Raw genomic sequence first — 12280 nt, 5'->3', positions numbered from 1 at the left:
AGAAAGGGAGCAGCGTGATATGGAAAGCTGTAAAATCCTTCCTACATAAACACAGCATAGGCTGTGTTAGCCTCAGGAGCCACTAGAGGCTGGGAAGTGAAAAACCAAAACATTCGCCACTAATAATGAATAATCTTTGTTATAAAAGTAACACAAAAGTAGTTTGAATTTTAGCTCAGGGAAAAACTAAACAAAAGGAACCACTTCACCTTTAGGAGCAGGACCTAAGGGGCAAAATACACGAACTGAGGTTGAAAGGAAGAAACGCCACATCACTTAAAATTGTAAATAATAGGTAATGCGAACATAGTGCACACACCTAGCACACTAGAGTTTTATGGTCACCTACAAAGTTTCCTCTCTTGCTCACGACTTTCCCTCACCCACCATCATTTTCTCCAATCCTTTTGACACTGTTTTGAGTTGATCTTAGTCTAAAATCTGAGATAATTAATACCTGCATCTTGTATCTGTGCAGAACATATTATTAAACAGAGAGTCAAGACGTCTCTTAGACCTTCGTTGTGAATGAAGACCTTCTAGAAGTACAGATACCTGAGCTACTCTCCTTGTATACTCCTGGGTGTACATCAGTGCCACAGAAAAGAGAAAATGGTGGACATTTAGGAGAACCAGCTTTATCTCAAATTCTTTTGTGGTATTTAAAATAATAAAAAAAAAAAACAACGATATAAGCTTCCCCAAGATAAGAGCTTTATTTGTGAATTTTCTATATATAAATTGGAAAAAAAAAAAAACTTCAGAACCCTGTAGAACTGTGTTTCCTTTCATGTCTTAAAAACCTCCAGAGGGAAATAATTCCTACATAGCGCATTTCAAAGGATAAAGGGATAATCAGCACTGAAGGGAACAGAAAAATCTCACAGTGCCAGGGGCTAAAAGACAGTCTGGATATTCACACTTTAATTTTTTTTTTCTGACTTGTGGTGAGCATCTGGCAAAGGGAAGCTCAAGGAGCAATGGGCAGGCCTCAGGTATAGACTAGTTGAGACAGTGGAGAAAGACCAAGGCCAGATTTTTGGGAGTGGCAGAAAATGCTCACAACCGCTAAATATCTAAGAGGTGCCCTTGCCACTACAGAATGGTTTCTTTCTGAATCGAATGTAAACAAGATTCTAGATATTAGACATTATTATCTTATTACTAAACCCATAGAGCAGAACATTGCTTAAGCCCCATCAGAGAAGTAGATGCTAATTAGCAAAGGGATTCACAACTGGGCAAGGTGCAGTGGGTGAGAGACCTTAGAGCACTCTGCACTGAATGGGTATCTTCATCAAAACGTTCCTTTCGAGGCTCAAGGATCTATGAAGAAGGGGAGGTGGGAAGATTACAAGAGCCAGAGGTGGTGGCTGACTCCAAGGAAACAGAGTCTTCCAGATACACATGTGATACACATGTGAACTCAGACTGTGACAGCACACATAAGGCCTATCCCAGGTTCTAACCAAGTCCCAGCACTGAACCGGGGAGGATGCCACAAACTCCCACTCCTAACTAAGAAACTATTTGCAACTGATAATTAATATGTATGCCCCATGCCAACATAAAAATAAAATCAATGGTATTTGTGTGTGTGTGTGTGTGTGTGTGTGTGTGTGTGTGTGTGTGTGTGTGTGTGTGTGTACAAGCATGCATGTATATGTGCTTTGTTGTTTGGGGAGTGTTATATATGAATCAACTTTTACCTGGCACTGAGGTTCCAAGAGCGACAAACACAACTGCAGTCACGGAATCTTTCAGACCAATGGTGCAGCCAAAGTGGGAAGCCAGATCTCCAATGAAGGCTGTCAGTAGGCCGATCATGAGGATGGAGACAATGAAGCAGGCCCAGCCATTCCAATATTCTGTAGGTGGGACGAAGGCAAACAGAACCTTCCAGAACACTGTGAGAAAGTGCATCACGTAGTCGAAACAGGAGGGCAGCTTCTCCTCCCCACATTCATCGTCGTCGTCATCTTCCCCTGGGGAAAAAAAGCATATTTCATTAAGACTCACGAATTAGGCTCTTCTACCACACTAGACCAGGGTCTAGGCCATAGTCATGTCCTTCTGAGAAACGGGAGGCTCTAAGAGGTCAATGAAGCATGAGGCTCTCGAAACATCAATCAGCATGAGTCAGTTACCTGTCATGGTACTCAGAAGCCACACTGCTATAGCTCGGTGGTCAGTGACAAAAGCTGACCTGCGGTCAACACCTGTTCCTGCACATAGCTCACATCACCTCCCAGTGGGGTTTGTCACCAGAGCAGTGATATGATCTCGTGCCAAAAGTTGGAGAGTCAAGAGAGAACCTTCCCTCTGGAATTTGGACAGGCTTTTCCTGGGGTCCTTTCAGCTTAAAGTCTAATTGATCATTAAACCCCTCCTACAGGGTGATGTTCAATCGAGGACCCTTAGCACAGCAATGGATCATTTATACCACTCTCTAGTTCAAGATTTCACACTGTGTCTCAGCCAAATAGTATTCTATCTTTCCCTGGCTTTAGAGCTGATATGGTTCCCCATATTCCTAGTCCTCCATCTGTCGCCTTCTTCACTCACGCTTTGGAATGCCTCTTACCCCCCTTCAGAGCTTTCATGACTCCGTATACTTAAAACTCTGGATTAATTGTTCTGAGTGTGTTCCCCAAGCAACGATATCAGGGAACTTACTAGAAATGCAAATTCCCAATCTCATTAAAGTGACAAGAAACATGGACCTGCATACTCTTCTTGTGATTTGACTTCATGTTCAGGTTTTGAAGTTGCTTGCTGCTTTCTCTAAAATTAGGCCTGTTTGATGTTCTCCCTTCTCCAGCTGACTGTGAACCATTTATGTGTTTTGGATCCCTAGCATTTGGTACCATCATCTCCATCACTTAGATGACCAAGTGCATGTTCACCAAAGGAATGCATTCGTAAATTTCTACTGATTTTATATCACCATGTAATTACATGACATATGGACAAAGATCACAAGATATTCAGTTAAAACACACTTGAACGCACAAGTATATACAGAAAACTTGCTAGTTTAAAAGAACAGGAAGTTACTACTACTACTACTACTACTACTACTACTACTACTACTACTACTACTACTACCACCACTACCATTACTACTACTAAATAATAATAATAACAGTAACCTAAGACAGATTTCATTAATTGGTAATGTAGCCATAGTATAAATGCAATCTACTCTAAGCAAAAATAACCCCCATTCAAATTATGATAGTGAATGTCACTTTTCTCAAAGTGACAGAAAATCTATGAGTTTTATGATGTTTTTTAAAAGGAACTCCTTGACCATTTTGTTTACTTTCTCCAACACCACCCAGAATTTACTCTGTTCCAACTAATATGGCTGGCAGTATGTGGGGCTGGCAGCTCTCTAGCTGACTGTATGAACTGAAAACTCCAGCCCTGAGCAAATGCCTACGGCTTTGTGACACATCGGGAGCAAAAAGAAACATGGAAAACCCCTTATACCATTGGTTCTCAACCTGTGGGTTCTGACCCCTTGGGGTTACTTATCAGATATACTGCATATTAGATATCTGCATTACAATTTATAACAGCAAAATTACAGTTACGACATAGCAATGGAATAATTTTATGGTTGGTGGGTCACCACAGTATGAGGGACTATGTTTAGGAAGCATTAGGAAGATTGAGGACCACTGTCTTAACCACACTGAAGCTTGGAGCAGAGAGAGCTTCTCAGGAAACATGGAATCAGGATTCGTGGGTTTGCTCCTGGGCATATAGGAATAGAGAAGAAGCAATGGATTGTTCTTCCATGGTCACATGGTTATAATTATTGCACACATAGTTAGATTGTAGAAGGTGAGGCCTTTGATGCTTTGGGAGGTAGCCAATAAGCTACTCAGAGAAAGTTCTGATGGTGTACAGAATCACCTTTGTGGACTGTTTAGGTGAAAAACTTGAGTCAAGTGAATTGATAGAAAATTCTGTGAGTTAAAAAAGCATTGTTGACCTTCCACGTTCATTCTCTAGGAGTGAGAGCATGTTTTCTGTTCTGAAAACACAAACTTTTTTGAACAAAGGCATCTGATATGGGCTATATTATACTCTTCCCTCCAAATCAATGCTTTGAAGCCCTAACCCCCAAACCTTAGAATGTGAGCTTACTTAGAGATAGAGTCTAGGAACAGTAAAGTGAGACAATGCATCAGAAAGGACATTGCCACCAGACACAGTGGCCCAGGCCCTGTTCAGCATTTTAGAGGTGGAGGCAGAAGCTAGAGTTTGAGGCCAGTTGGGCTATACAATGAGGCCATATTGCAAATATATATATATATATATATATATATATATATATATATATATGTATAAGGAGTTTCTTGAAAACCAATCCGTTGTGGATTTAGTGTGGTAGAGTGCTTGCCTAGTGTGGCCCTGAGTGTGTCCCCAGCTCCAAAAAAAAAAAAAAAAAAAAGAAACATGGAAAGAAACCAATCCTCACAGTTTGATGCACAGAGAATGTATTTCTTCTGTTTAAGCATCTAATTCATGCCAGTTTATTTTGGCAGCTTTGGTCAACCAACAGCAGCTCTTTGGAATCCTCCCATGTCACTGCTTAAATGTGGGGCACATATATCAACATGTCATGTTGTGGTCACAACTATGTGTTGTGGTTTGCCCTGGAGTTATCTGTATTTTGATGCTAATTCCACTGCCCAAGGACGGCTGCCTAGTCACATACTCAGGACTCAGGTGACTTCACCAGAACCTTCTCCCCATTTAATTTGTAAAATACGGATGAGGGCAGGTACAGGATAGAAGGAGGCCTGTCATTGGAGGAGAAGGAAGGATGGGCAGGAGAAAAGTTTGAAGGAAGAGGAGGAGACTGGAATGGAAAGAGGAGAGACAGGAAGAACAGAGAGGAGAGAAAATGGAAGCTGACGTTAAGATCCCACTCTGTGTATTTACAGGTTGTTATTAATGTTCTTAAGGGATGGATGTGTCCTGGGCTTTTTATGTTTAGGTGGGCAATTATATCTTATCAAATGGGTGAAAGGTTATTGTGTTGTGTGGCTTTTCATGTGGAGAATTGAGTTTGGGAGAGTGTGTGGTGGTAGGGGGCCGCCACGGAATTGGGATGTGTGTTTCTGGCATGGAAACCTGCCTTGGGGACTAGATAGATAGAGAGATCGCTGCCAGGCTCAGAGAGAGGCTTTCCGCAGTGTGGTATGGGATGGAGCAAAGCAGGTGAGAGGCTTCGCTGGCTGAGAATTAAGATATCCTGCAGATATCTTACTTCACAACAACTATGTACAATTACTATGTGTCACTTCAAAATGAAGTAACACTGTCCATGCATGAGGATATTTCCCTGTTTATTTCACAGCTGATTTCGAGGTGGGTGGGAATCGAGGTCTATGTTAACTTTGTGTTTGACTCAATAGCCTGACTCCCGTCCTTCCCAATCCCATTCAGAAAACTGTAAAGCACATGTACCTATGTACTCAGAAGAGCACTGGGATTTCTGGTTTATTTTGTATCAGGTCATTTTCTTAGCTTCTCTATTTGTGGGTGCTTTGTAATTTCTGAAGACATATGATTAAAATGTTCGGTGCACCGATCTTCTGCCATCCATGCAAACACATTGTGCTGCTCCAAAATTATTGAATTTGGGAATGGTTAAGTCTCCGAATATAAAGATGAGCCAGGAAGCAAAAAATGAAACTTCTCAAAAGAGGTGACACCTGTGAATTAGGAGTAGACGTCCCATTCATCTTCAAGGTGCAATTAGTAACATCCTTCCCAAGAAGGCTGTGCATGGGAATGGTTAGTGTTGGTACCAGGTGTGTGAGGATGCTTCCGCTAATGACGATCATGGGGCTCATCATTCTACCCTCCTTCTTAGGTGTGCAGCTGTGTCTTCCCAGCATCACTTCACTGCTTAGTTAACAAGCTGTTTCCTAAGGTTATAGTCTAGAAAATTTTAAAGAAACCTATATAAAGCACAGCGTCTTGTGGTATACTCCTTTAATCCCTGAGAAACAGAGGCGGGTGGAGCTCTGTGAATTTGAGGCCCAGCTGGAGTTATACAGCAAGACCTTGTCTCACAAACAAAACCAAACCACAAAACCTGTCTGTCTGTCTGTCTGTCTCTCTCTCTCTCACACACACACACACACAGAGAGAGAGAGAGAGAGACAGAGAGAGAGACAGAGAGAGACAGAGAGAGACAGAGACAGAGACAGAGAGAGGAGGGGGTAGAGAGAGAATATCTCATAACCTTCCAGCATTACAGGGGATCTTAAATGCTCTCATGCTTAAGTCTGAAATGGAAAGCCCACATATATCTTACAGCATTTTAAAGTTGAAGTGTGTGTCCATTCTTTTCCCCGGGATCTCACTGCACTTTATAATTTTTTAATGATTAGCTGACAAGTCACATAACTATTAAAAAATGATCACTGACTACCATGCTTGCTGCAAAATTATCCTACCCCAGGGAAGGACAAGGATATATTCTGAGCATCCACAACCTGCTAGGCTATCCTTAAGAGTCTGTTTCTTGCAAAGAGCAATGAAACATTAGCCTCCCCCTCCCCCATACCTTGGGAATGTTTTTTTATGCCACAGTAGAGAAAACAGCAATTGGCTGCTCTGGTAGCCTGCCAGTAGAGGATTGCTTGGGGCTACATGCTCCCTTTACTTCCCTCCTCTGTGCTAGCACAGAGATAGACAAGTTGGTGGGCTTGCTTTTATAGGCTCCCAGATAAATCCCTCTTATCTCAGAGTCCTTCTTTTCAGCTTTATAGATTCTATTAATAGAAAGATAAACAATCTGGGTTCCAATAATCCCTCCTGGAGCCTTATAAATGGCTTCTCTGATACATGATGGCCTCTATAAATAAAACCATAAAATAGGTAAAAATAGCCAAGTCATTAAAAGTGCAGGTAGTGGAGACAGCCTCACTTCAGTTATTGATGCAATAACAAGGCCCGGAGGTGCACCTCCCTGGAGCACAGAACAAGGTACCAGCTCAATGGACCATGGATGGGAGCAGGAATCTTGGCACCAGCTGATAACTTATCTTCTAAAGTAAACAGGTGTTAGTTGACATCTCTCCACAGACATGGGCCTCAGGGAGTGCGCTGAGAATCTGAAAAAGAAGCTGCTGGGATGTACCACATACTTGACTCAGAAACACTAAAAGCCAATTTCCGTCTTGTCACTTGCTTTGGGAAGACACTTAGATTTCCCAAGCCTCAGACCCACATCTTTCAAATGAGTTTGGTAACTGCTGCATCACAGTGCTACTCTGAAGGCCAAGAAGGAAAGGTCCTTGTCCTTTGTAAAAGTGTGGCCCCTTCATAGACAGATGTGTTACAGCACAGTATTGCTGCTTGCTGGCCAGAAAGCAGTAAATTAACCTAGCCCCAGCAGCCTGATGTCACCGGATCTCTGTTCTGCTCAAGCAAACTATCATTACTACCATTTTCCTGAGGTGACTTATTTTTAAAGAAAAGAAGGAGCAGTAAGAAGGAACTTAAAGAGATACCTAGCAAAGGACAGACACAGAGCAAAAACAAGACAAAACAAAAAAACAAACAAACAAAAAAACAAATCCACAAACAACAAACAAACAAAAAAGCAAAGCAAAACAAACCCCAAATCTAAAAATTCAACTTTCATGCTGACTTTATAACAACTTTACTGTAACCCCTTAAGGTGACACCATTATTTCTCTCCTGCATGGGAAGAATCTCAAGCTTAGGGAACTTAATTTTTTGTTCTCGTACAATAATCATCACTCAGTGGGTAAGTAGTTGTGATTTGATCTACCTTCCCAAAGGGAACGTATTCCTACGTGATGCTTTATTGGAGCAAGAATGTTTAGCACCAGTTAAATTGTGACTCAACTCTTCCATTGCCTAGTGCTAGGTAGAGTTATGCTATGCCTTCTGAAAATATGAATATATTGACACATAACCAGTAATATTTGAATTATATCATTCCAAGACATAATTATATGAGTCAGATATATGCTATTCTTTTTTTTTTTTTGTTTGTTTTTTCGGAGCTGGGGTCCGAACCCAGGGCCTTGCTCTTCCTAGGCAAGCGCTCTACCACTGAGCTAAATCCCCAACCCCGATATATGCTATTCTTTATGTCTTTGGGAACCATCCACACAGGGAAGCAAACAGGACAGGAACAATAGTTGCAACCATTTTTGAATCTCTGCTTTGGAAAGTGTCCCATTTTTACTCCCATTTTTTTAATGGACAAGGTCAGCTTTCCAGTTCAGAACCAAACATACTGACCTATATCTAACTATCCATTCTGGAACTTGAGAAACTGTTTAAAGGGCATAGAAGGCTTGGGCGGTGCAGACTGCTGTTAACCTGGGTAGGTGTTTGATTATCTGAGTCCTTTACAAGTATCTAGTAAGCACTCTGCTCCACTATTCCAGATGTGTCCCTTCTTCTTACAGATGAACACAAGAAATAATCTAAGTGCGACCATCTTATCCTATTTTGATTTTACCTTGCTTGCAAAACTTTAGACAGAATCTTGAGATAGAAAAGGCAAAAGAAAACATAGCCATTAGCCAAATAGCTAATGAACTATTCTCTCTTCTTCAGAGAGAAAGAATAACAACAACAGCAACAACAGCAACAGCAACAGCAGCAGCAGCAACAACAGGAACAACAGCAGAAACAGCAGCAACAGCAACAGCAACAGCAACAACAGCAACAGCAACAACAGCAGCAGCAGCAACAGCAACAACAGCAACAACAGCAGAATCAGCAACAGCAACAACAACAGCAACAGCAGAATCAGCAACAGCAACAGCAGCAACCACAGCAGAATCAGCAACAGCAACAACAACAGCAACAGCAGAATCAGCAACAGCAACAACAGCAGAAACAGCAGCAACAGCAGCAACAACAGCAACAATAGCATCAACAGCAGCAACAGCAACAATAGCAACAACAGCAGCAGCAGCAGCAACAGCAACAACAGCAGCACCAGCACAAGCAACAATAATAGCAACAGCAGCAACAGCAAAAACAACAGCAACAACAGCAATAACAATAGCAGCAGAAGCAAACCAAGATCTGTAGTTTAACAAGTCAATTTCAGTTTCCTACTTTTCTGTACCCTGTAGGTATCTGTGTGTTTAATACCTAAAGCTTCAGTTAAGTTCAGTAGCTTTTGCTATCTCGTTCTTACTATGATTTGCATTTTATTCTCCTTTCCCATTTTATGTATTTATTATATTTTATTAAAAATAATCATTTCCTGGCCTTAATGGTTTCTATGTATCACACATTCAGTGACCCACAAAAGCAATCCTAAGGTTTCTCCTGGTGTTCTGGAGTTGGATTACAATAGCAATCCTCTGTAGCTTGCTGAGTTAGAGTGCTACATGTTCTCTGAGGGAAAGGCAACATTGTTAAGGTCTCCTTCTAAATAAACGTGGAAAGATACTTTCTTGTCAGAGAGATCTTTAAACTCAGTTTGTATATTTCCAGACATGTGAGTTGCTCTACGTTCAGGAAAAAGCATGGACATTTGTTTCTGCCCTCTGAAACAGGTGGGCATTGGAAAAACACTGAATTTAAAGCTGGCCAAGTTCAGCCTGAGGTTTAATGCTGGTTATTCTTTAGTTATTCTTCCCAAATGGCCACCAGTGCCACACTCCAGAGAGGCAGCTATATCAGAGGACGTGGACTTTTACAATCTGAATTTGGTGGTTCTAGCAGTCAACTTAGACTGCTGGGTCTCACTCGTTTCTTTGGGTCCTATTCCCTAGGTAACAATCTAATCCTCACCCACACCAGATGGGCTTCATGTCTTGGAGTTGGACCAGTCATTTGATTTTCAGTCTGAGATCAATGTTCCTTTGTTTGATTGTCCCTGCTCCTCTGAGAGTCTTCTAAGGGAGCCATTACTTATTATTTAAAACATGTTGCTTGGAAGCAAAGACATATTCAGCACGAACTGAATACACCTGCACTTAGCCCGGCTGCAGTGGGAAGATCTTTGACTTCTCCTGTAATAGCCCCCGAGTGATATACTTCCATTAACACACATGGAGTTTCTAGCAGCTGCATCTGACAGTGGTCTTCCTTATGCCTTTTATCCAACAACTCATTGCTCAAAGCCTGCTAGGCTCTGTAGCTGATACTGTGGCTATTTTTTTGGGACATACATGTATAATCTTTTCATGTATTTTTCTTAAGCTCTTTAAGAGAATTGATTATTTCTTGTTTTTTCTTCTTCAGTCTATGCAAAACTTTCTCAGAGTATGCATCTTGATAACATACTAGTATTTTTCTTCCTAAGAATTTGGCCTCTTTTATTATAACACCTCTCAGAAGAGCTAAATTATGACATTCACCTAGGTGTCTAACAAGAGAGGAATGATGGACAGAGAGATGTGCCATATTATATAATGAAAAGTTTCCAGCCATAAAGGAGAGTGACATTATATTGCTTTTAGGAAAATACAAGTTAAGATAACTATAGTAAGGACATTAAGGCTACAGAAAGACAAACATTATGTTTTCTCTTGTTGGTGGTTCTAGGTTTTATATGGATGCATAAATCACGTATGTGACTGTATAGATGCACTAAATCACATATGATATGAAATTAGAACTGAAACTTTCTAGGACAACAAAGGGGAGGGACAGGTGAGAAACAGGAGGTAGGTGATATAGGGACGTGCTCTGTATATGATGGATACTTGTATGAGAACTAAAAATGAGTGCATCATCCTGAAGGTTATATATATATATATATATATATATAAGCATGTCCCTTGAGGTGGACAAAGCTTCTTGGGGAGAGTAAGAGCTTGGCTGTTGGCCACTTTTCTTGCTGCCTGAGCCATGGAGCCAAAGGTCTAAGAGAGACTCAAGCGTTGCAAGTGATTGGTCCTTTGTTCCCCCATTATCTAGTGGGATGAGAATTAGCATGGAGACATTTAAGTCCTGAAATCTGTGGATAATGGACACTGACACGCAGAGTAATACCTAGGTCACCTGGGATCCAGTTCTCTCCAGTTTTCATCCTACTTATATCAGCGAACGCACTGGATCCCAACATCATTGTCCTTTGAATTTGAGTTGAAGATTGCTATAGCATTTATAGCTGCGCCTGCCTGCCTAACCTTGGGTGGAGAAGATACTATGTAGTCTCTCCTGATAAACTTACCAGTTACTTCCAGGCCACAAGCAGCTGTGAGACTTTCTTTACAGGACCAGTGTTTATTCTTAGGAAGCCAAGGGTCAGGTGATGTGTAACGGCATTAGAAAGGGACCCCCAAAGAGCAACCCACTTTTAATGTGTGAGTCTCCAACTTGGTTGAGGCACATGAGCCTCTGGGAGAAGGTTTCCATGAAGGTCAGAATGTTTCCCTGCTTAGATCTTTCCGGCTCTAGTTAGGGAGGTTACCACAGCTGAAGAAATATTTCATGTGACAGAAATACTTTTCAGCCCTGTAGTCACTGTCAAAATGAAAAACGGATGCACTAAGGCCTTCTAGCTCCCTGCAAGTTGGATTATTAACAAAATGAAACGGTTGGAAGGGGGAACATTGACTGTTTGAGTGTAATAACCCCCCTTCTCCTACACAGTCATAATTACAGTTTGACATTATCTGTCATGCATGTTTTTGCCTCCTGGCTCTTCCCCCACCAGATCAAGACTCCTGACATTCAATGTTCTTTAATCATCTGTTAATTGAAGGATTGAACGATTTTTCAGGTTCCTGCAGTAGAAACATATTTCCTTCAGGCTTGAGTAACCTAAGAGACAAGCCTTCCACAAGGAGAACCTACCCACCGCGAATACACACAGCTCCTGCTGTCTTTGATGGTTTAGTTATAGCGCGGTAATAGTTGGGCATGCCGGGTTCAAGACTGACCTGGGGGTTCCTTTAGCACTTTGTAAATATCAGTGGCTGTGGCTAAATTAGCCTCCTGTGGTAAGGGAGGCTGGCCTTGGAGGAGCTGTTGGGACAGTCATGACCTTGTTATTTTCAACGAACATAATGATGCGATATCCCAGGAAAGTGTTAAAGTTTATATAAAGGGTACCCAAGTTTCCCCCCATGCAGGGGACATGAAGAACACCCAGAGCCACTTAAGATGTGCAGTGAAGCTGTGGGTCCTAGCTCCCTCCCCCCCTGCACACTTAATTTCATGCACTCGGATAAAGGAATGTACCTCATCCTTCATGCTCCCAGGAACCTAATAAGGATATATTAATGAAAAATTCAGGGCT

The 12280-nt window shown here is 41.6% G+C and overlaps 1 protein-coding gene across 6 annotated transcripts in view; it reads right to left on the bottom strand.

Moving 5' to 3' along the window:
• The window catches only part of Slc8a1 (solute carrier family 8 member A1), a 336986-nt gene that overhangs the window by 17604 nt on the left and 307102 nt on the right, over window positions 1–12280 (bottom strand). For all 6 annotated transcript variants that reach the window (XM_032908802.1, XM_032908805.1, XM_032908803.1 and 3 more), the window contains one exon: window positions 1710–1985. In XM_032908802.1, coding sequence (XP_032764693.1) covers window positions 1710–1985 — 276 coding nt within the window. The remainder of the gene's footprint in view (window positions 1–1709; window positions 1986–12280) is intronic.

The sequence above is a fragment of the Rattus rattus genome, chromosome 7, assembly GCF_011064425.1.
Source record: "Rattus rattus isolate New Zealand chromosome 7, Rrattus_CSIRO_v1, whole genome shotgun sequence".
NCBI lineage: Eukaryota > Metazoa > Chordata > Mammalia > Rodentia > Muridae > Rattus > Rattus rattus.
The sequence above is the reverse complement of the archived record's forward strand: the minus strand, read 5'-3'. Positions and strand labels throughout refer to the sequence as shown.